Here is a 25006-nt window from a genome sequence, read left to right on the forward strand (position 1 = left end):
TGTAGTAATGGTACAAGATTATGCACAACAATGAGTGGAGTGGGAAGGGGAATGCCCAGAAATAACAAGTACATAGGAAAGCTTAAAATAAGATCAAAGTGACATCTCAGGTCACTCGGATAAAGATGGAATTTTAAGTAAGTGGCAGTGAGACAAATGGATAGCAATCTGAAAAAAAGTAAAGTTGTACCCATTCTTCGTATCTATACAAGAATAAATTCCAAATTGATCCAAGATACAAATAAGTAAGTAAATAAGTCATAAAAATACTAGAAGAAAACATTGGTTGGTTCCTTTATCATCCAGATAAAAGAAAAATCCTTCCAAATTCAGAAGTGATAAAACTGTTAAGTTGGATAAATAAAATACATATGTATGTGTGCGTGTGTGTGACTCCTCGATGGCAAAAGACCAAATCTAGTGTCAAAATACAAATTACAAAGTAGGAGAAACTATTTGCAATTTATATTACAAATAGAAAATTATTTTCAGTAAAATATAAAGAGCCCTTAACAGTGAGAGGAAAAAGTACTCAAACCCAATAGAAAAATGAGCCAAAGGCACGATTAATTCACAGAAAAACAAAACGGTCCTAATGCTTTGTTGTTCAGTTGCTCAGTCATGTCCAACTCTTTGTGACTCCATAAACTGCAGCACACCAGGCTTCCCTGTCCTTCACTATGATGTCCCAGAATTTGCTTAAACTCATGGCCATTGAGTCAATGATAGCATCCAACCATCTCATCCTCTGTCGCTCCCTTCTCCTCATGCCCCCAATCTTTCCCAGCTGCTGCTGCTGCTAAGTCTCTTCAGTCGTGTCTGACTCTGTGTGACCCCATAGACGGCAGCCCACCAGGCTCCCCCGTCCCTGGGATTCTCCAGGCAAGAACACTGGAGTGGATTGCCATTTCCTTCTCCAGTGCATGAAAGTGAAAAGTGAAAGTCAAGTCATTCAGTCGTGTCTGACCCTCAGCGACCCTATGGACTGCAGCCTTCCAGGCTCCTCCGTCCATGCGATTTTCCAGGCAAGAGTACTGCAGTGGGGTGCCATTGCCTTCTCTGATCTTTCCCAGCAACAGGGTCTTTTCCAATGAGTTGGCTCTTCGCATCAGGCAGCCAAAGGATTGGAGTTTCAGCTTTAGCACCAGTCCTTCCAATGAATATTCAGGTTTGATTTCCTGTAGGGTTAACTGGTTTGATCTCCTTTCTGTCCAAGGGACTCTCAAGAGTCTTCTCCAGCACCACAGTTCAAAAGCATCAATTCATCAGTGTTCAGCTTTCTTTATGGTCCAGCTCTCATATCCATACATTACTGGAAAAACCATAGCCTTGACTGTATGAAAAAGATGCTTAACTTCACATAAATGAAAAATGCAATTAAACTATCATGTGATATCTTTTCCTACCTATCAGATTGGCAAAAATAAAAAAATATTGAGAACACAAATTTGAAGTTATAAAAAATAGGCATATTCATAAAATGATAGTAGGAGGAGGAAAGCTATAACTCCACTGAGGGGAATTCAGTAACATCTAATAAAACATGTGCATTTCCATGATTCAACTTCCAGAAATTTAGACTAAGGATTCCTCCACAAATCTAAAGCCAGTGTTTGCACTGGGTTATTCACTCCCATATTATTCTTTGTAATATCAAGCTTTTAGAGATAACCTAAATTTCCATCCTTCAAAGTCACTTTGAATGAATTATGAGACATCTACACAATGAAGTGTTTGTAATCATAAGGAAGTTCTCTGTGATATAACCTGAGGTAATTTCCATGATATGTTTTTAAATGAAAAAAGAAAACTACATGTACAAAAGTCTATAAGAAAGAATGAGAAAATTAGTGTATATCTAATAGATCTCTGCTAATTTTTCTTACTTTTGCTAACAAAAATACAGGAAAATTAAACCAGAAACTAAGTTTTAAATGACTTGTAAACAATGGAGGAAGGCATTGCAGAGTCAAACAGTACTGTGCAACTGAACGCAAGTAGTGGAGTTAAGGATGGGACTAAGACTTCCCGAATATATCCCTTTCATATTGTTTTGACTTTTGAACAATATATGAAACTGGGTGTGTGTGTGTGTTAGTTGCACAGTAGTATCCGATTCTTTTCAACCCCATGCACTGCAGCTCACCAGGTTCCTCTGTCCATGGAATTCTCCACACAAGAATACTGGAGTGAGTTGTCATTCCCTTCTCCAGGAGATCTTCACAAAGCAGGGATTGAACCCCGGGTCTCCTATATTGCAGGCAGATTCTTTACCACCTGAGTCACCAGGAAAACCCCTATAAAACTGAGATTAAAGATACAATCTTTTTTTAAATTCTGTTGACTGAAAGGGCGACAGGTGACCGTACTCAATGATAATCCCTGATTGTTGGATCTTTGTAAATATCTTTCAGGGAGACTAGAACTCTTAGAGAAAAAGGCTGAAGAACGGGAAAAAGGAAAGGAGGAAAAGAAAGAATACTTTGAGCAAGGAAAAATGAAATCCTCAAGACTAATTTATGCACCTAATAGATGGCAGGGATAGGAACTATATCCAGGGAGTTTAGCTCCATCAGTCTCTCTCAAATTCTGTACTATATCACAAAAGAAAGGAAGGAAGGAACTGCTTAAAAGACAAAAACAAAAAAATAGGAAGAGAAAGGGCAGAGGAGAGGTAAAAGAGACACAAAGTGTGGTCAGAGGAAAGCAGGAAAGGGGATATATCAGAAGTTTTAAACTGAAGGAGGGCTAAATCCTATGCCTTCCTTAGTGAATTTATGGCATTGGAAATGACATGATTGGTCTTAATAAAAAAAGTTGAGAAAGAAGGGGTAGTAGAGAAAAGAAACTCATTAATTCACCCATATTGAGTCAAAAATTGAATCTGAGTTGAGTTGATCAACTCAACTTACTATACCATTCTACCCAAGCCTTGCCCTGGAGGGGTGAATTATGAAGTATGAATAAGGGATAATGAGGGATTATTACTAACAGTTTCTCTGAGTTCCTGGACATTCCAGGTCAACTCGTTTCAGACTTGGTTAATGAGAGACTCAGTGTTTTCTATCCATTCTTGATATAACGTAGCACATTATAACAGATAGATAGTTGGGGAATGAAATCTCTCCAGGTGTAAAATACCACTGAGGATATCTACAACTGTTATACCCCTTACCTGATTACATGCATATTGGTTAATAAAATGACAATTGCCTTGCCCCATTAAAAATGTTCGACTATAAATGAATCATGATTGGATACATTAAATCATATCCTTTATTTTACTAATCTAAGTAATTATTTCATTTGAAATATTTCATAAATGTTGATTCACACATATTGAATCAAGATTGAATTATCTCTGGAATAATACTACAGGCTACCATAGGTGGCTTGGTAGTAAAGAATCCACCTACCAGTGCCAGAGACACAAGAGATCCTTGGGGCTGGGAAAATCACCTGGAGAAGGGAATGGCAACCCACTCCAGCATTCTTGCCTGGAGAATCCCATGGACAGAGGAGACTGGCTGGCTACAGTCCATGGGATCGCAGTCAGACACAACTTAGCAACTGAGCATGCATGCACTGTTGAACAGGTCAAATTTTGTTTACGCTCAAGATGAATGTAGGGTATAGAACACTGGTTCTTTAATATCATCATAAAATGCCAATTCAATTACTAATGACACAATTTCCTGTTTAATAAGTTGCTTATTCACACTCAGTAATAGAGCCTGGTCTTAAATCCTAATCTCTGACAGGAGAGGATGATGATGAATATACTTTAAAACTTTGGATAATGTAGGCAGCTGACAATGAATTATAGTTTAAAAATCCCCTTTAAGCAGCTACTACTCAGAGTGCTACATGCATCATCTCCTGCAGCTAACTGGTACACCTAGCATCCTTTGTCTTTTCAAAGCGCCAAGCAGACATCTTTTAAGGGTCACCACCTCTCTATTGGGCTTCCTTGACAACTCAGCTGGTAAAGAATCCGCCTGCAATGTGGGAGACCTGGGTTCGATCCCTGGGTTGAGAAGATCCCCAGGAGAAGGGAAAAGCTACCCACTTTCAGTATCCTGGCCTGGAGAATTCCATGGACTGTATAGTCTACGGGGTCACAAAGAGCTGGACATGACCAAGCAAGCAACTTTCACTTTCTTTCTCCTCTCTATGGAGTGAAAAGACAATGTGCTTAAATATTTCATTCAAAACATATCATGCATATATAGCAAATTAATCTCAGGGCCACATGTTAGGTAAACTAAGTCTCTTTTCTCCTAGGAACACAATTTTTGGTAATACAAAATACAAAAAAACAAAGATTGTTTTTTTTTTTTTCTAAATTGCCTTCAGTTTCTATTTTATTTCAGACCTCTGGGCAAAGCTGCTTGATATCCCCAAAATTGCCACGTTCCCTCTCTTCCTCTTTTTCCCTTCAGTTTACAGCTAGTAACATTAGCTCCTTTATTCTAAAATTATAAATCTGGTACTTATTCTCTGGCTCTAGACTTCTGCACCTTTCCTTTAGGACTTCATTAAAAAAGAGTTTGAAGAGTTCCCTGGTGGCTGAGTGATTAGTATTCAACACTTTCACTGCTAAGGGCCTGGGTTCAACCCCTGGTCAGGGAAATGAGATCCTGTAAGTCACACAGAGTGATCAAAAATAGCAAAACAGACAAATAAACAAACAAATGAAAACAAAAGCATGCTTTGGGTTCCCAGTTCTTAAAAAGTCAATAATTACTTTTTAAAAATAAATTTAAAATATTTTGCAAGTGTCATAGTTTTCCAAGTGCTCCTAGAAGAATGGTCTCCTCTGTTCTCCACCACAACCCTGGGAAGCACACAGGACAGGTGTAATTGACATCTTGCAGATGAGAACATAGGCTTGGCGACACTGGGAGACTTGCTCAAGATAACATGGCCCATCGAAGTCTCCTGACAGTCCAGTGTAGATTTTCTTTGCATGGTCTGAGTTGTCCGAGTCAGGAGAATATTAGTTGTCAAAGGAAATATGGTTAGAATCTCTTCTAAAAGGCTCGTGGTTTTCAAGGTCCATCCATAATCAGACTGGGTTTTATTTATACACAATAACCTCATCTTGGTCTCAAATCTCACTCTGTGTTCATTTAGGTGGCTTGTCTCTTTTTTTATTTATTCATTCAACTGTAAACAGTGACAGGCTGGAGTAGGATTATGAAAATATTTTATGTCATGTCTAAGAGTCTGACTTTATTTTTGAGGCCGTGAGGATTGGAGATGGAGGGACAGACACATACACACATACACATATAACAACACTTGGTTAAATATTAGACATGTACAGTGGGTGTAGCCTCTTAGGGAAAGGGAAGATATTAGAATTGTCAGTCAAGCTAACCCTCGAGATAAGGAACACTTGAAAGAGGGGACTGATTTAAGAGAATAAATGATGAGCTCAAGTTTAGACATTTGGGGTTTAGAGTGAGTTGGCTGAAAAAAAAAAAAAGAAAACAAAACACAGAACCTAAAAGATGAGAGTCATGTTTTATTCAGTGGACATTCTTAGAACTTCAAGTCTGGGAGATAGCATCTCAAATACATTGAAAGACTGCCCTAAAGAGGAATGGGGAAGCCAGGACAGATAGGAGTTTTTTGCAACATAATCAGGTAGTTGAAACATCAAAAATTACTGTTAATAAAAGAAAACTGAATGTCTCAAGTTAAGGAATTTAGTGCTTTTCTATGTTTGGGAAGATGTAAGAGTCTGAGCTCACTTCAGTCATTCCTTTGATATGCTCCTCAGCCATCTAGGGCCAGTATCTTGTATTTTCTCATCCTGAATTTTCTCAGGTACACAGTCTGATGTGGCTGTAGCAGCTGACTCCTAGATGAGCTTGGAAATGGGCAGCTCCTTTGTATCTATCCTGAATCCCCTTAGGGCTTACCATCCAGGTGGCTCTAATGTGATGGTTTGCAATATCCTTTGTTTACTGACATGGTAAGCAATATTTTAGTTGTCAAGTGACAATGAAAAGAAGTGTCAAATAATAAATAGAACAGAATAATTTTTTCACTAGGTTAGGCTGTGATAAGAAACAACTCCCAAATTTTATTGGTTTCCTATAACAAAAGTTTGTTTCTTGCTTAGAATATGTATCAGCTGCTGCAGTTCTGTTTGAGACTAGTCAGATCTGTGCCATGTACTTTGTTCATTCCCAGATCACAGCCAAGATGGCACCTATGATGGGGAAATGCCCTGGGTCAATCTTGCAGTGACTCTTCCTTTCTGCTCAGATGCCTCCAGTGTCACACCTGTTTAAGCTGAAGCAAGTCACATGGCCAAAGTAACGTCAACATTGGTGGGGTGGAGGAGTCTATTCCCATAGGGAATATGGCAAGTCACATGCTACAGAAGCCGGCTGGTGTGACTCTCTTTCAAGATGAGGAAGTAAATAATTTGAGACAATAATACAATCTACTACTTCAAGTCTGGAAATAAGCATCATGGTCTATAAGAGAGATATAAACTGGCAAATCATCAGAGTACAGGTTGCAACTGAAGCCACGGGAATGGATGAAATCATGGAAAGTATTTTAGACTTGAGAGAAGAGAAATGTCAAAGACAAAACTATTCTCTACATTTGCCTCCATATTCACCATCGCAACATTGCTCATAACGTTGTTTTATTCAGAATACCCTCCCTATCTATCATTCCCATATCCAAATTCTGTTTATAGCAGTTAGTTATAAATTATAGTTATAATTTATGTTATGTAGTTATAATTACATAAAAATATATAGTTATAATAGATAATTATAGTTATAATTAGCAAAATTTTTATAAACTTCTTAACAACACCGTGTCTTCTTTTCTGGAATGCTGACCTATCTCTATGGTACAGTTTTGTTACATGGTAAATCCAGTTGTTTGCTTTTCCATTATAGAAGCCAAGGGCTTCTTTGCATCTTTTCTTTTACGGTCCCATGTTGTCATGGGATAGGCAGGTTGCATAAACTCAGCCAGGTGGATATTTCTGAGTGGGAACTTGACTCCTCAGAAAGTGCTGTAGGGGCAAGTGTGAGAGCTGGAGTTCATACTGTCCAGCAAAGAAATCTGTTCCTATTGTACCAACTCCCTATTCCCCCAGCAACAGTTTTGATCTCTACCTATTTTAAAGTCTAGTATTCTCACTTTCCCAACAAATCTATCAGCTCGTAATATCTTTAGGACAAAGTCTATTTTCCTTAGAGTTTGTTGTTTAGTCACTAAGTCATGTCTGACTGTTTGTGACCCCTTGGACTGTGGCACATCAGGCTTCCCAGTCCTTCAGTATCTCCACGAGTTTGCTCAAACTCAAGCTCATAGTGTCAATGACCCCATCTGACCATCTAATCCTCTGTTGCCCCCTTTTCTCCCGGCCCTCAATCTTTCCCAGCACCAGGGGCTTTTCGAATGAGTTGGCCCTTTGCATCTGGTGGCTGTTCAGAAGGGAAGTAAATGGGTTCAGTTTGTCAGCACCCCTTATCAGGCTTATATGCACTTTAAGATACTAAACACAGCAGACACCACTCTCCTGAAGGCAAGCAGCCTATTTCTTTGTTTTACATTCTTTTTAGACATTCTCTCACTGAGGTTTAATTTATTTGACATTTCCTCTTAATATTCTTCGATGCTGTGAAAGTGCTGCACCCAATATGCCAGCAAATTTGGAAAACTCAGCAGTGGCCAGAGGACTGGAAAAGGTCAGTTTTTCACTCCAGTCCCAAAGAAAGGCAGTGCCAAAGAATGCTCAGACCACCACACAATTGCACTCATCTCACATGCTAGTGAAGTAATGCTCAAAATTCTCCACACCAGGCTTCAGCAATACGTGAACCGTGAACTTCCTGATGTTCAAGTTGGTTTTCAAAAAGGCAGAGGAACCAGAGATCAAGTTGCCAACATCCACTGGATCATGGAAAAAGCAAAAGAGTTCCAGAAAAACATCTATTTCTGCTTTATTGACTATGCCAAAGCCTTTGACTGTGTGGATCATAATAAACTGTGGAAAATACTGAAGGAGATGGGAATACCAGACCACCTAACCTGCCTCTTGAGAAATCTGTATGCAGGTCAGGAAGCAACAGTTAGAACTGGACATGGAACAACAGACTGCTTCCAAATAGGAAAAGGAGTACGTCAAGGCTGTATATTGTCACCCTGCTTATTTAACTTCTATGCAGAGTACATCATGAGAAAGGCTGGACTGGAAGAAACACAAACTGGAATCAAGATTGCCGGGAGAAATATCAGTAACCTCAGATATGCAGATGACACCACCCTTATGGCAGAAAGTGAAGAGGAACTAAAAGCCTCTTGATGAAAGTGAAAGAGGAGAGTGAAAAAGTTGGTTTAAAGCTCAACATTCAGAAAACGAAGATCATGGCATCCGGTCCCATCACTCCCTGGGAAATAGATGGGGAACCAGTGGAAACAGTGTCAGACTTTATTTTGGGGGGCTCCAAAATCACTGCAGATGGTGACTGAAGCCATGAAATTAAAAGACGCTTACTCCTTGGAAGAAAAGTTATGACCAACCTAGATAGTATATTTAAAAGCAGAGACATTCCTTTGCTGACTAAGGTCCGTCTAGTCAAGGCTATGGTTTTTCCTGTGGTCATGTATGGATGTGAGAGTTGCACTGTGAAGAAAGCTGAGTGCCGAAGAATTGATGCTTTTGAACTGTGGTGTTGGAGAAGACTCTTGAGAGTCCCTTGGACTGCAAGGAGATCCAACCAGTCCATTCTGAAGGAGATCAGCCCTGGAATTTCTTTGGAAGGAATGATGCTAAAGCTGAAACTCCAGTACTTTGGCCACCTCATGCGAAGAAGAGTTGACTCATTGGAAAAGACTCTGATGCTGGGAGGGATTGGGGACAGGAGGAGAAGGGGACGACAGAGGATGAGATGGCTGGATGGCATCACTGACTCGATGGACGGAAGTCTGAGTGAACTCCGGAAGTTGGTGATGAACAGGGAGGCCTGGCGTGCTGCAATTCATGGGGTCGCAAAGAGTCGGACACGAATGAGCGACTGAACTGAACTGAATGTGTTAATATACAACTTCTTGACATCTAGAAATTCAGGTATTATGTGGTGGGTGAGTCAGCTTCACTCCTCAGCAAATTGATTGTCCCTGTTCCCCATCCCCAGTGTAATCCCTCATCCAATCCCCATTGGCAAGAAAATTTTAAATCTATAAATCTTGTGGTTTACATTATATTTCCCTCAGAATATAGAGACCTTCTTCGAATTCTCCCAATACTGCAAGGAAGGAAAACACAGTGTTCTTATTGCCACTTGAAAGCAGAAAATTAATAAAAGTCCTAGAGTTTATCTCTGGTCTAGAGTATTATCTTTGGTAAGGTTCCTTATAATGTTGTTCATGGACCACTAGCATGAGACTTGCTGAGGGTCTTGTTAAGAGTACACATTCTAAGTCCTTCCCCAAACAGAATCCTTGAGAGCAGGGAAGGCATTAACCTGCAGTTGATTTTAATGTACATTAAAGTTAACTTAATAAATATCTCCTATTTTTGGACAGAGGACTCGATGTATGTAACTCATGTAAAGAATAAAAACTCCAAGAGGGCAAGCAATTGTTTCCTCCATGTCCGCATCACCTAGATCAGTGGCTGACATGTAGTATAAGCTCAGTGACTGCTGATTAAGTAAATGAATGGAAAAGAACATGAAGTCACAGGTTTAAAACAGGAAAGTAATTTATTAATAAAATGGGATCAAGCCTTTAAACTTGTGAGAATCCTGACTCTACTGTTTATTGGTGCTTGATTTTTAACCTCTTTGTTCTTCAAAGTTCTCAAGGAAACTATGGGAATAGTGCGACTTCCTTAGTTTGTTGTGAAGAATAAATGAGTTTAAATATATAGAGTGTCTAAAACACTCAAAAACTTTTGTTAATTGTAATTTAGCAGTAACTGGCCCCAGGTCAGGCATCAAATCAGCCAGGTATGACCCAGGTTTTCTTACTCCTTATACATTTTTTTTTTTAATGACTTGGCAGATCTCAGAAGGTCCTCTCTTTCCAAAATATCTCTTTCACCATACTACTTGGTCCTTCAAATACAGATAGGAATTTCCACCATTACAGTCATTTTTCTAAAGCAGACAGGAAAACAGTTAGCACTTTCTAATAAAGAACCTGGAAACAAAGTTCAAACTGGAAATCAGAAACTAAGTTGTTGTTTTTTTTTCTGTTAGCTGCTGCTGCTGCTGCTGCTGCTGCTGCTGCTGCTGCTGCTGCTAAGTCGCTTCAGTCCTATCTGACTCTGTGTGACCCCATAGTCGGCAGCCCATTAGGCTCCCCGGTCCCTGGGGTTCTCCAGGCAAGAACACTGGAGTGGGTTGCCATTTCCTTTTCCAATGCATGAAAGCTAGCTTTCCCCATTAGCAAAGTTAACCGTGTCAGAGGATCTTGTTGTTGTTCAGTGGCTAAGTCATGTCAGACTCTTTGCGACCCCATGGGCTTCACCAAACCAGGTTCCCCTGTCCCTCACTATCTCTCAGAGTTTGCTCAGATTCATGTCCATTGAATCAGTGAGGCTATCTAACCATCTCATTCTCTGCCGCCCCTCCTCTTGCCTTCAATCATTCCCAGCATCAGGGTATATTCCAGTTGAGTCCACTCTTTACATCAGGTGGCAAGTATTGGCGCGTCAGCATCCTTCTAATGAATATTCAGGCTTGATTTCCTTTAGGATTGTCTGGTTTGATCTCTTTGCTGTCCGGGGGACTGCCAAGAGTCTTCTCCAGCGTCACGATTCAGAGGGCCTGTTACTAATTAGATTCTGAAAGTCTACCCAGAGATTCATATACATGTATTTTAATTTGGGAGGTTAAAGAGAAGCGTGTGTGTGTCGCGGGGCGGGTGGAGGGGTGCGGAGGAGGTAGGGGAGTAGTGAAATGTGAAACTTTAAAAATGAACACACAATTTTAAATCCTGAAGTTCTTTTAGCGGTTTGGTTTTATTTATTTCCATTTGATCAAAGGAACTAATGCCCTTTCCTGGAACAAGCAAGATCATAACCAAAATGAAGACCCGTGTGACCACTGTCCTACTGATTCCCGCATTCCAATGGAAGAACAACAAATATGGCCAAAAGCCATTCCTCAAAGGGGTCCACATTTCTGGCTACGTTCGATAAGCTTGGCAACCTGGTGGGGTGGGTTCGGAGTCACGGAAACTTTTATCAGAAAAACTTGATTAAATTAGTTTTTTTTTTTTTTTTTTTTTACTTCCTTGTTCCTTCACTCCAAGGAGAGTCCTTGGAAAGAAGGCATACTTTGTGCTTGGCATTTCGATCAGGAAGTGGGCGTGTGTGTGCAGTACAAGTGTGTACCGTATCTGGAGACAAACGGAGATGGGCTGGAAGTATAGAGCGGAGAAAAAAAAAGCGGAGAGACTGAGACCACAGCTGCAGGGGTAGGATGACAGGTAAGAAGACGAAGTGCGATCCGAGGCGAGGGAGGGGAGGCTGTGTTGGGTGTGGAAGGGGCGGGATGGCGCGGGTGGTGTTTGGGAGGGGAGGCTTTTCGCCTTTAAAGGTCCGGAACACCGAAGAGCGTGGGCGCAACACCGCAGCGGGCGTGGCCAGTCCGAGACCGGGAGGCGGGGCGCGCGAGGCCACGCCCACGGCCTTCTGTCCCGCGCTTTCCGGAGCTCTGCTTGGTGTTCGCTGCAAAATTCCGTGGAAGAACCACCGGATGAATGGCCCTCATACTGGGATGGGGGCCCCGGGTCCCCGCGGGGCTCCAGATCTCGCAGACTCGCCCCCCAGCGAGCAACGCTTCCGGCTGTTTGCGCACGAGGAGGGGCGCGGGGCTCCCTCGGCCCCAGGTGCCCCGAACCCCTCGGCGGCGAAATGGAGCCGCAAGCAGGGCGGCACCCACGAGGACTGCGGGGCGGGGGAGAACGCGGACTGTGATTCCTGGGTCCGAGATAAAGTGCTCTTTCTTTTGCACCCGGAGAGGTGGTTGGGGACTCAGGGGGACGCCGAGCGGGAAGAGGTGGCCGATGAGGAGGACCTTTTCAAAGCGCAAGGACAAGACCGGGAACCCAACTGCTCTTCTCTCTTTCCACGGAAAATTCGAATTTCTGGCAGCCGTGTAGACGCTCCCTCTCGAGCTCCCAAACCCCTGCTCGTGCGGGTCTTGGATTATGAGGTGACACAAGAAGTCCTGGAGGTCGCATGGGCGAAGGGCAGCATGACCACGCTGACAGAGGAGCGCTCCATGACCGCGGTCACTTTCCGCGCCAACAGGGAGTGAGACGCGTCGCGGAGCGCCAGGATCCCAGGAGAATCCCGCGCTTTCGGCACAAAGAGAAACACCCGTGTCCACGCAGAGAGGATCGTTTCACGGACCTGATAACCGGACAAGATTTAGTGGGCTAGAGGAGCCCGAGGAATGTTCGGGAACGGTGAAGCAGCGCTTATCTAGAAAATGCGCTTCCGGAAACTCCAACCTGTGATTAACAAAACTACAAGAACCTTTTAAGAGTCTGGCCGTGCTCTCCAGGAGGGAACAGGGCACCCAATGAAGACTGAACTGTAAGCAACAAATACCTCCTTAAATACTGTGGCTTAAATACTGTGACGGTCTGCGGACCTTAGAAGAGGGAAATAAATGTATTTTCAAATTTGTAGAACGCGGGAATTTTGAAATAAGAAAATCTGTTGTTAATTCTTATTTTGCAATTCCTCTCAGTTGGTCTCTTTTCTGCCTCCACCCCCTTTCTCTGCGAGACCTGAAAGCCGAAGGGAAGTTGGCTGTCTGCCAAGGGGGTGGAGGTAGGAATATCTGGGGAGAAGCTTGTTTTAAAACTGAAATAGAAAGTTAAAAGAAATGGGAAAATAAAATGTAAAACAAAGCAGTCAGTAAACAAAATCTCTTTTTGTTACTCTTCTGATGTGCACATCTTTCTTCTTCTTTTCTTTTTTTCACATTTAACTGTTAGGGCTTCTTCTATGCAGGAGACCAGAGGTCGATCCCTGGGTCTGGACGATCCCTTGGAGAAGGAAATGGCAACCCACTCTAATATTCTTGCCTGGAGAATCCCAGGACAGAGGAGCCTGGCGGGCTACATACAGTCCATGGGATCGCAAACAGTCAAACACGACTGAGCGACAAACTCAAGTGTTGAGAAGAAAAGAGGCGCTAGGAGAAGAAGGGGGGAAAACGGAAGGCAGAACTTTGAAAGTGAAATGCCGTTTAAAAGGACTTAACCCCAAAGTATCTAATTTAGTTCAGCATAAATGCCATTAATATGAAAATTTTAGTTATTTTAATGTTTGAAATACTGCAGATAAAGGTAGATAGAAATGTATAATTTGCCATAAAATGACTATATCTTATTCAGAGTTTCTTATTAAGATTTGTAGTGAAGACCAAATCAAAAATATATCTCTCTTGATGGTGTTGGGGAAAACAATTTCTTTTGATGCTATTGAAACAACTCATTATTATTTTTTTTTTTAAATTTTTTGTTAAACACCGTCTTTATTAACTCTAGTAGTGGGGCCTGGTTTGAAGGTGTGTGAGAGCAAAGCACTCCCTCTAGAGATGATCTGATGAACTGAAGGAGTATCCGGTTACTGCAGGAATTAATGAAACAAGTGAGGACTCTGACTCTTAAGGAGTAAACTGTTGAACATGGCCCCCTCCCAGACTCCTCCTTTTCCCCTTATTTTCAGTATAGAGCTTGACAGACCCTCAGATGTGGTCTGATCCACCTCTTGCCAGACAAGACAGGTAAGATACATCCCTGTTTCACAGATGAGTCAACCTAGACCTGGAGGTCAAGTGGTCACACAGCTAGTTACTGCATATGCTTACTAAGTAGATAATATGATCTGGTCATCTCTCTTGTAAAAGTTTGGGGATGGCCTTTAGGACTTAGTTCTAGGGAGTCAGAGATAAGTGAGGGCAGCCTGGGTTTTCTGACTCATGTTTATGAGAAATCTAACGCTAAGACTTATAAGTGTTAGATTAGAAAAACATTTAAATCACCTTGGTGTTCCTGAGTCTGGCCAGGCCTGCAGCCTGGAGACTCACCACTAGCAGTTCTCAGGCCAGTGTGACCCTCACTTGAGTGGAACTAAGTATCTTGAGAGCTCATCTGTGCTCAAAATTGCTTGGTAGGTCAAAAAGGTAATACAGACTCCATGAAATGAATTATCTTTTTACGTAACAACCCTGCCTGGCTCCAATGTGAGGTTTAACTTAGCAGACAAATTTCAGATCTGACTTAATAAGTTGTTGAGAGTCAACATGTGCCCTACATGGTTGAGCTTTGAATATAGACAAGAAAAGTTGCTTTTTTGTTTTTTTGTCATGATCTTAGTTCTCCAATCTGGGATCAAACCTGCACCCTCAGCAGTGAAAACGCTGAGTCCTAACCACTGGATCTCCAGGGAATTCTCTAAAAGCCTCTTTAAAGTTGACCCAAAACAGTAGTGTCTTTCCCTTGCCTTCTGTATGGAGCAAACTCAGGAGCTGGACTACTTGGGTTCGAAACCACTCCACCTCTAAGTAACTGTGTGCACTGGGGCAAGTGCTTCACATCTCTGTGCCTCTGGGTCCTTAATTGTTAAATAAGAATAATAAATAGTATCAACCTTACAGAGTGTTTTCCTAGGATTAAGTTAGATGAAAAATATTTTGAACAGTGCTTAACATATAGTAAATGCTCAAGGTTAATGATTAGTATTGTTTTTTATCGTTTAGTTCACTTTAGGCTTTTATTTAATAAAAAGCGTCAGAAGGCACACAACACAAAAAAACTTATAGATCCTAAATGAGTGGTTTTTATGGACTTTTTCTACATTCTTCGAAGAAGAGGTTTATTTCTAGCTTTTCCCAATGTTTAATAGATCAGTAAATACATTCCTTAAATTCCTTAGTAATAGCCCCCCTTCTCCCCAGCTTGTGATAAGATTGATCCTAAGTCTAAGAGGCCTAAGTTGTGCTGCGCTTCACAGCCTTTGAAGAAGATTCACAGACTGCTTGATTCTCTGGCAGCTACGAGCTTGCAGTACTTTCTTTAGGACCTATCAGGTTAGTCTGTCTGCCCTCTGGGATTTGAAATCTGGCACCCTTGTCATCTCAGAAAAGCAGAATAAGAGAATTTTCATTTCATCTCCTGTCTTTCAGAAATGTATTTATTCTAGTCAGCCAAATTCCTTTAATCCAAATGTTTGGGTTAATTTTCTTTCCTTTAAGTCAAAATTATTTTTAAAGCACTTATCAACCTCCCTGCCAACTGCCTACAATATGCTTATAGATTTTCTTTTAAAAGCTGTCTCCCTGATGTAGAAAGTCATAAGTTGAAGTCCTGTTGGGTTTGCTTCACAGGTGTTCCTGATCCCTGAGCAGAACCCTGTCGTGAACAGAAGCTGAAGAATCTTCCAGTTAACAGTGTCCTGGGAGTGAACCAAACGGAAGCTTGGGCATCCTCAATGCCAGCTTGACTTAAAGCCAAGTCTCTGAGAATGACTGGGTCTTGGATCTTTGGTCTTACTTCCACCTCACCAAAAATGGATCATCTACAGCTGTCCTATGTGGATGAATCACAGCAACGACTTTGGAAGCCAGCTGACCACTCAAGTGGCCAAAGACATAGGACAGCCACATAACTGCCAGGGATCAAGCAAGTGTCAGCCTCTTTTAACCTTTGTCCACAGTCTGCGTCAACTTTGAGAGTCATTACACTCCACTTGCTGATCTTATTCTTGTTGGTCATCACTAGCACTTGATGTGCCTTTTTGCTTAAAAAAAAAAAAGAGAGAAAAGATAAAGAGAAAAAGCTCTCCATCAACAGAAAAAGTTACATTCATTGCAAAAAAAAAAAATTAAGGAAATGTTAGTTTGTGAGGAAAAAGAAAAACAAAAACTCACCCATGACCCCAGATCTCTTTTAATTGGTATGTTTCCCGTCTGGTTTTATTTATTTGGTTTTTTAATGTATGTATATATGTGCATATAAATATACAACTTTTCTGAGCATACTGCTACTGCTGCTAAGTCGCTTCAGTCTTGTCCAACTCTGTGCGACCCCATAGACAGCAGCCCACTAGGCTTCCCGTTCCTGAGATTCTCCAGGCAAGAACACTGGAGTGGGTTCACTTTCACTTTCTGAGCATAAACAATATATAAAATCTGAGTATTGTCTTCATATAAACTAATGCATACTAGGATGCTATTCAAAGTATGGTCTGTGAACCAGCAACTTGGGCATCATGAAGGATGGGTTTTTAAGAAATGCAGAATTCTAGGCCCCGCTCTTAAGTCTGTTGAATCAGATTTCTCATTTTGTCAAGATCCCTGTGTGATTCACATTGAAGCTTGACAGGTATTGACATATATGCTATATTTGCTGCTGTATCCTACTCTGTCACTTACAAAAACTGAAAAAAAATTATTTTTTTATATTCCTCAGTAATTGTTAACAATGTTATGGAAATAACACTGTAGAATTATGAAAACATTTAGAGATTACAAAAGAGTGCAATATGTATTGCTGTGTGAATTGGCAAAGCGATCTCTAATAAGTTTTGTCTTTTTTTTTTTTAAACCTTATTAGTCTAAAGTTTTCCTAATGAAAGACTGATTGGTTGTTGAAGGTCAAACTATTTCAGAAATGTGATTCTTTTATTGTCTAATAATGTGAAACAATACTTAAAAATCTCCCTAAGGGAAGTGGGCAGGAAGTCTTTAAAGAAAGCCCAATTACAACACTTACAGGCTGAGTCAGGACTTGCCAGCCACTAGTAATGAATTGGGAGGGGGTGGGGGGAAGGTGGAGCCTGAATTTGAATCAACTGATTCAGATAAGAAAACAAAGACTGTGACTCTTGAACACCCTGACATTCTTATAACTGTGGTCAGTACTTTGCTCTTTAATTAGGGAGGGCAAATCTTTATAACTTTGTTTCTGTAGATGAAGATAAGGAAAAAAACAATCCAGTTTACTTTGGAAAGAGTAAGGAATTATAATCAGTTACTAGGCACAATGTAGGTAATAGTTAACAAAACATAAGACTCAGTTTCAAAACAAGAAATTAATTTAAATTCAAACTTAGATTTCTAAGATCCAATGAGTACTTTCAGGAGGCTGCAGCCTTAAAAAATACGACAAACAGAGGCTGTTCATTCAGAGCTTGGTTATAGAAAGGGAGTCAGCTAATATCACCTGTACTGGACAGGGGGGCGAATGCAGGCATGCTAGAGGGAACTTTTATAGTGACCAAGATGATGTTAATTTTATTCTCAGCTCAAGCTAAACTTCAGGTTTTTTCCTGACTATAGCTTCTGAGCGCCTTTTCCTTAGATCATTGTAACAGAAAGTGGTATCAGGCTGCTGGCCACTCAAATGCCAATTCCGAAGCAAGGTTGGTGGAAAGGACAGTTTGCCTTATTTTAGATGCTGGCCCACTGACAACTCCAGCGGGCTAGAGCTTTTACAGACAGAGGGTGGTGGCTACGTGTAGAAATAGCACCATCAGCTCTAACATCTTGAAATTGGTCATCGGTGGTCTGACTTGTGTCATTGTGATTAAGTACAGTTAATTTTCAGTTCCAGAGTCATTTGGTTTCCTTGAGGCCAGTACTTGGAACTGTGGCAGCTTAAGTCATGGCTACAGTCCGGTCGTCATGTAGTTAGCTTCTGTCTGGTGGGGATTTCAGTATCTGCAACATTGCTCACAGGATATGGCTCAGAATATTATCTATAACCTCAAAAAGCAACTAAAGGTCCTTAACTTTGTTTAGTATTAATAGCTAAATTATTATTGTTTTGTCCTGCTTTTCTTTGCTTCTGTGTTTTCTCAGTTCTCTGATTAAACTTGTTCTTTGGTTAAAGTTTTTCCGTAGACAAAAGGCAGACGGAGGATGTCGGTGGGAAGACCATAGGATCTTGCTGCATTTCAGCATTACTTGAGAAAACTTGCAATTGTAAATTTCTTTCTCTGTCCCTTTGAGATATAAATCTCCTAACCTCTTGCCAGTTTTACAACCCAGGAGCAGGACTGTCTGTCTCAAGGACCAGAAGCAATTCCTTTGAAATATAATCTAGAAAGATGAGGGCCCCAACTCCTAGTTTCTGCAAGGGAGTTAGGACCCAGCTTCATAACTTCAGAGCCCAGCTAACCTCAGTGTTTAAAAACTCACTTTTTGTTTCAGAAGACTTGAGGACAGTCTCTCAAACCAGTGGTGTTTACTAAGACTGTTTTTCTGTCTTTTTTTTTTTTAAATTATCACATGTGATCTGATTATTGTCCTTTTATACTGTTCATCACTCATCTTGAAGACAGAAACTAGAAGACCCAGTTATAGAATTCTGGAAGGTCCAGTCACAGAATTCTTTTTTTGGAGAAAATCACATTATAATTCTTAGAATGCAGCATTGCGAGGAGTTTCTTTATGGAGTGAACTATACTCTGGCATAGTTCAGCCCTGACTGTTGACACCCAAAATGCTGTAGAATGGATTAGTGCCACCTTACTGAGAGTAGAGTAAGAACTGCACAGCGTCCATGTAGGCAGAGGGCTCAATCCATTGATCACTGAGGCTATTAAGTGCGCAACAAGCCTAATCCTAAGGCTGATTTGTTGGACAAATCTGCCCCAGGCTCAGAACCCTGAGTGTTAAAGCTGATTTGCGTGCCTGTTGGATAATCTTTAGGCACATGTCTCACTTCTAAAAAATCTTGTGACTTTGAGTTTATTTTGAAAGCCTGTTGGGTCCATGAAAAAGTAGGTACAAATGAATACCCTGAATTCAGCTTACTTGGGACAGAGACAAGGAGGTATACAGGGCACCAGAGGATTTTTAAATCAAAAGACTTTAAGGAAAGACTTGTGAACACAGCCACCATGTGTAAAAGGATTCCCTGACCACTGATGTCCACATTTCAGAAAAAAGCCATCTGCCAGCCTATGGACTTCCCAAGCCAACCTCAACATTGACTAAGATTCCAGAGGATATAGGCTCAGGCTTTACAATCTTTCCATCCCAACATCCCAGCTGGATGGGAAAATGTACAAGCTTAGCAAGTAAAGTAATCTTAAAATATAGGAGTAGAAGGAAGGAGGTTCTGTGACCTGTATTCAGTAACAGAGTTATCTACAGGCAATGAGCGGGATTTGCCCCAGGAGTGAAAAGTAAGCAGTACGTCATCTTCAGAGATTTAAAAATAATGGTAACGCTGGACTAAAAGCCTATCAGCTTTTTTATTATCGCTATGGGCTTAGTAATAAAATACTTGTCTCTGAAGAAACCTATTGTTAATCTAAATTGTAAATAATTCCTGTGATTACTGTTTGGAGTTTAACAATTCAGAGGTAAGCCTCCAGTGAGCATATTTTTATTTTCCTTTATTGTTTTTTTCTGTGTGGAAGATAATATAAGAACTCTCAGTGTTGTCCCCCCAATCAACCTCTTTCTCCCTCTCTCTCTCAACCACACGTATACATATACACACACACACTCACACACACACACACAGAATCAGCTACATGCATTCATTTAGAGAGTAAGTTCCCAAGACTTCAGAATCTTACTCACTTGAAATGCACTTTGTGTCTCCAACCCCTGTGCTGCTGTTAAGTCACTCTAGTAGTGTCCGATTCTGTGCGACCCCATAGACGGCAGCCCACCAGGCTCCCCCATCTCTGGGATTCTCCAGGCGAGAACACTGGAGTGGGTTGCCATTTCCTTCTCCAGTGCATGAAAGTGAAAAGTGAAAGTGAAGTCCCTCAGTCGTGTCTGACTTTTAGCGACTCCATGGACTATAGCCTTCCAGGCTCCTCCGTCCATGGGATTTTCCAGGCAAGAGTACTGAAGTGGGGTGCCATTGCCTTCTCCGGTATTTCAACAGTAGAGTCAGTATAAGTTTGCAACACAGGAGTTGTAGTGATTAAGAATCAGTTCTGATATTATCTGTGACTTATGTATAAAACTTTAGATAAGGAAACAGTGAAATGTAATATTTTTTGCTCAATAAGTGCAAATTTAGTTCACCCATGATGGTTTTATTAAATTTGGATAATTAACATGAAATTATTTATTGATTTTTTTAAAGAATAAAGAAGAACATTCCTTGAATGGTATAATTTAGTAGTTTCTGTTTCTTTTGTAGACATTTCTACTAAATATAAAAACCAGACAGTTTTACTAAAGTGTATTAGCTGCTTGACATTGTTCATATATAATAATTATATCATACTCACCAAAGGATCAAAATTCTTTACTGTATGATTGCTATCGAATATTATTTTTCATATTAATGTTAAAAATCATCTGCTTCTGGTGTCATTAAGTATCCCACTGCCAATATGTAGTCATAAAGTCATAAAAATGGGGAACTGAAAGGACTGGAATTAGAACTCAAATTCCTGATTTTAAATCAAAGCTATTTCTGTTGATCTCTGTAAAAGAAAGCAGTCCATGAATTAATTTTGACTTTAGATTTAGAATTAACTGTATATTATTGAACACCAATTATGCATTATGGGCAATTCATAAAATGCAGCTGTCTCTTGAATATGCTTAAACAAATTACAATTAGAAACCCCCTTTTTTTTTATCATTTAGTTCCCCTGGAAAGCCAAGGTACCTGAGTATTCCCCAGTCTGACTCATTCTTTCTTTTTAAATTATTATTTATTTTACTTTTGGCTGCTCTGGGTCTTTGTTGCTGCACACAGGCCTTCTCTAGTTGTGGTGAGTGGAGGCTGCTGTCTAGTTGCGGTGCATGGGCCTCTCCCTGTGGTGGCTTCTCTCGTGGCTGAGCACAAGCCCTAGGACACGGCTCAGTAGTTGTGGTGCACAGGCTTAGCTGCCGTGCAGCACGTGAGATCTTCCCGGACCAGGGATCAAACCCATGTCCCCTGCATTGGCAGGTGGATTCTTAACCACTGAACCACCAGGGAAGCCCCCCATCTGACTCATTCTAAAAAAGGTTTGTGGAGAATGCTGGATTGCGGATGACCAAGGCCTTAGTACTTTTCTCTACTTGATTAACCTTAAGCAGGCTAGTTTCTGACTCTAGACCTTGACCTCCCTTTTCCTTAGAGAATTTACTTGAGAACATTTTTAATTATGAATTATTTCTCTGCCCCTTTAAGATGTAAATATTTTTCAAAATCTCTTGCCAGTTTTACAATACAGGGATGTCTCAAGGACATGGGAGACATCCTGTAGAAATATAACCTTTAAGGAACTTAGTGTCCCTATCACCCGGGCTCTGAGGGCAAGTAGGAGCCTAACTCCGGTTGGTAAAAATGAGCAAACACAGATCTAGAATCAGAGAAAAATATTTGCAAATGAAAGAATAATTCAGTGTGCAGGACACATTGACCACACTCTGCACTCCAGGACTTTTCCACTAGCTCACAGTTTAGTTCAGTCCCTCAGTTGTATCTGACTCTTTGCGACCTCATGGATTGCAGCATGTCAGGCTTCCCTGTCCATCACCAACTCCTGGATCTTGCTCAAACTCAAGCTCATTGAATTGGTGATGCCATCCAGCCATCTCATCTTCTGTCGTCCCCTTCTCCTCCTGCCTTCAATCTTTCTCAGCATCAGGATCTTTTCCAATGAGTCAGCTCTTCGCATCAGGTGGCCAAATTATTGGAACTTCAGCTTCAGCATCAGTTCTTCCATGAATATTCGGGACTGATTTCCTTTAGGATTAACTGGTGTGATCTTTCAGTCCAAGGGACTCTCAAGAGTTTTCTCTAACACCACAGTTCAAAAGCATTAATTCGTTGGTGGTTAGCCTTCTTTATGGCCCAACTCTGCTGGAAAAACCATAGTTTTGACTAGATGAAACTTCGTCAACAAAGTAATGTCTCTGCTTTTTAATATGCTGTCTAGGTTGGTCATAGCTTTTCTTCCAAGGGGCAAGCGTCTTTTAATTTCATGGCTGCAGTCACTATCTATGGTGATTTTGGAGCCCAAGAAAATAAAGTCTGTGACCGTTTCCATTGTTTCCCCATCTATTTGCCGTGAAGTGATGGGACCGGATACCATGGTCTTAATTTTTTGAATGTTGAATTTTAAGCCAGCTTTTACATTCTCCCTTTTAACTTTCAGAAGGTTCTTTAGTTCCTCTTCACTTTCTGCCTTAAGGGTGGTGTCATCTGCATATCCAAAGTTATTGATACTTCTCCCAGCAGTCTTGATTCCAGCTTGTGCTTCTTCCAGCCCAGCATTTCTCATGATGTAATCGGCATATAAGTTAAATTAGCAGGGTGACAATATATAGCTTTGACATACTCCTTTTCCAGTTTGTAACCAGTCTGTTGTTCTATGTCTAGTTCTAACTGTAGGTTCTTGACTTGCATACAGGTTTCTCAGGGGGCAGGTCAGGTGGTCTGGTATTCCCATCTCTTGAAGAATTTTCCACAGTTTGTTGTGATTCACAAAGTCAAAGGCTTTAGCATAGTCAGTGAAGCAGTAGATATTTTTCTGGAATTTTCTTGCTCTTTTGAAGATCCAACAGATGTTGGCACTTTGATTTCTAGTTCCTCTGCCTTTTCTGAATCCAGTTTGAACATTCAAATACTGTTCACGGTTCAAATACTGTTGAAGCCTAGCTTGGAGAATTTTGAGCATTACTTGGCCAGTGTGTGAGATGAGTGCAATTGTGCAGTAGCTTGAACATTTTTTGACATTGCCTTTTTTTTGGATTGGAATGGAAACTGACCTTTTCCTGTCTTGTGGCCACTGCTGAGTTTTTTCCAAATTTGCTGGCATATTCAGTGCAGCACTTTAACAGCATCATCTTTTAGGATTTGAAATAGCTCAGCTGGAATACTGTCACCTCAACTAGCTTTGTTCATAGTGATGCCTTCTAAGGCTCACTTGACTTTGCACTCCAGGCTGTTTGGCTCTAGGTGAGTGATCACACGATTGTGGTTATCTGGGTCATTATCTTTTTTTGTATAGTTCTTTGTTTTCTTGCTACCTCTTCTAAATATCTTCTGCTTCTGTTAGGTCCATACTGTTTTTGTCCTTTATTGTGCCCATGTTTGCATGAAATATTCCTTTGATATCTCTAATTTTCTTGAAGAAGTCTCTAGTCTTTCCCATTCTATTGTTTCCTCTATTTCTTTGCATTGATCACTTAGGAAGGCTTTCTTATCTCTCCTTGCTATTCTTTGGAACTCAGATGGATATATCTTTCCTTTTCTCCTTTGCCTTTTGCCTCTCTTCTTTTCTCAGCTACCTGCAAGGCCTTCTCAGACAACGATTTGCCTTTTTGCACTTCTTTTTCTTGGGGATGATTTTGATCACTGCCTCCTGTACAATGTTACAAACTTCCATCCATAGTTCTTCAGGCACTCTGTTTATCAGATCTAATTCCTTGAATCCACTAGCTCACGTTAGCACTTAAAAACCTTTCCCTCCCTTGTTTCAGTTGAATTGAGCTCAGACTAAATTCTGGCCTCTCTCTCCTATTGCAATAGCCTTAAATAAAACCTTCTTTTACTGTTTAACCCTGTCCAGTGCAATTTTAGCTTTGATAGGAATCAGATAAGAGCAGGGGAGAATCGTTTATGTTGATATTAGGGACATCCATTTGATTTGTAAAGGCTAAAGATGCTTTGTGTCTCACGGGAACTGAATGATTTCTTTATTCTGCTCATAGGTCCCTTGGGTATGACTTTACTGGGACTCAGCACTGAACATAGAGAAAGGGGGTGTTCTTCAAGTTTTAGTTATGTGAGAAGCAAGAACCTCAGTTTCTGACCTCAGCAAATTGGTCATACTCACAAGCAATGATCTGCTTTTCAGTTCAGTTCAGTCGCTCAGTCATGTCCTACTCTTTGCGACCCCATGAACTGCGGCATGCCAGGCCTCCCTGTCCTTCACCAACTCCCGGAGTTCACTCAGACTCATGTCTATCGAGTCAGTGATGCCATCCAGCCATCTCATCCTCTGTCGTCCCCTTTTCCTCCTGCCCCGAATCCCTCCCAGCATCAGTCTTTTCCAATGGGTCAACTCTTCGCATGAGGTGGCCAAAGTACTGGAGGTTAAGCTTCAGCATCATTCCTTCCAAAGAAATCCCAGGGCTGATCTCCTTCAGAATGGACTGGTTGGATCTCCTTGCAGTCCAAGGGACTCTCAAGAGTCTTCTCCAACACCACACTTCAAAAGCATCAATTCTTTGGTGCTCAGCTTTCTTCACAGTCCAACTCTCACATCCATACATGACCACTGGAAAAACCATAGCCTTGACTAGATGGACCTTTGTTGGCAAAGTAATGTCTCTGCTTTTGAATATACTATCTAGGTTGGTCATAACTTTTCTTCCAAGGACTAAGTGTCTTTTAATTTCATGGCTGCAATCACCATCTGCAGTGATTTTGGAGCCACCAAAAATAAAGTCTGACACTGATTCCACTGTTTCCCATCTATTTCCCATGAAGTGATGGGACCGGATGCCATGATCTTTGTTTTCTGAATGTTGAGCTTTAAGCCAACCTTTTCACTCTCCTCTTTCCCTTTCATCAAGAGGCTTTTTAGTTCCTCTTCACTTTCTGCCATAAGGGTGGTGTCATCTGCATATCTGAGGTTATTGATATTTCTCCCAGCAATCTTGATTCCAGCTTGTGTTTCTTCCAGCCCAGCGTTTCTCATGATGTACTCTGCATAGAAGTTAAATAAGCAGAGTGACAATATACAGTCTTGGCATACTCCTTTTCCTATTTGGAACCGGTATGTTGTTCCATGTCCAGTTCTAACTGTTGCTTCCTGACCTGCATACAGGTTTCTCAAGAGGCAGGTTAGGTGGTCTGGTATTCCCATCTCTCTCAGAATTTTCCACAGTTTATTGTGATCCACACAGTCAAAGGCTTTGGCATAGTCAATAAAGCAGAAATAGATGTTTTTTTCTGGAACTCTCTTGCTTTTTCCATGATCCAGTGGATGTTGGCAATTTGATCTCTGGTTCCTCTG

The 25006-nt window shown here is 41.0% G+C and overlaps 1 protein-coding gene across 4 annotated transcripts; it reads left to right on the top strand.

Annotated features, from left to right (window-relative positions):
• Window positions 1–11693: 11693 nt before the first annotated feature.
• On the top strand, window positions 11694–20152 carry C20H6orf141 (chromosome 20 C6orf141 homolog). Of its 4 annotated transcripts, XM_060403691.1 has the most exons (3): window positions 11694–13796; window positions 14970–15101; window positions 15399–20152. In XM_060403691.1, exon 1 carries the CDS (start codon window positions 11751–11753, stop codon window positions 12312–12314), a length of 564 nt encoding a protein of 187 aa, XP_060259674.1. In that variant the 5' UTR covers window positions 11694–11750; the 3' UTR covers window positions 12315–13796; window positions 14970–15101; window positions 15399–20152. The 4 variants fall into 4 exon arrangements, with proteins under 4 accessions (XP_060259674.1, XP_060259673.1, XP_060259675.1 ...); XM_060403690.1 differs by having other exon boundaries at window positions 11694–15101; XM_060403692.1 differs by lacking the exon at window positions 14970–15101.
• The last annotated feature ends 4854 nt before the right edge of the window (window positions 20153–25006 follow it).

This window comes from Ovis aries, chromosome 20 (assembly GCF_016772045.2).
Source record: "Ovis aries strain OAR_USU_Benz2616 breed Rambouillet chromosome 20, ARS-UI_Ramb_v3.0, whole genome shotgun sequence".
NCBI lineage: Eukaryota > Metazoa > Chordata > Mammalia > Artiodactyla > Bovidae > Ovis > Ovis aries.

What these genes read in the sequence shown, in the direction of transcription:
- C20H6orf141 (XM_060403690.1), top strand. Translation starts at nt 11,751, where the DNA reads ATGAATGGCCCTCATACTGGGATGGGGGCCCCGGGTCCCCGCGGGGCT.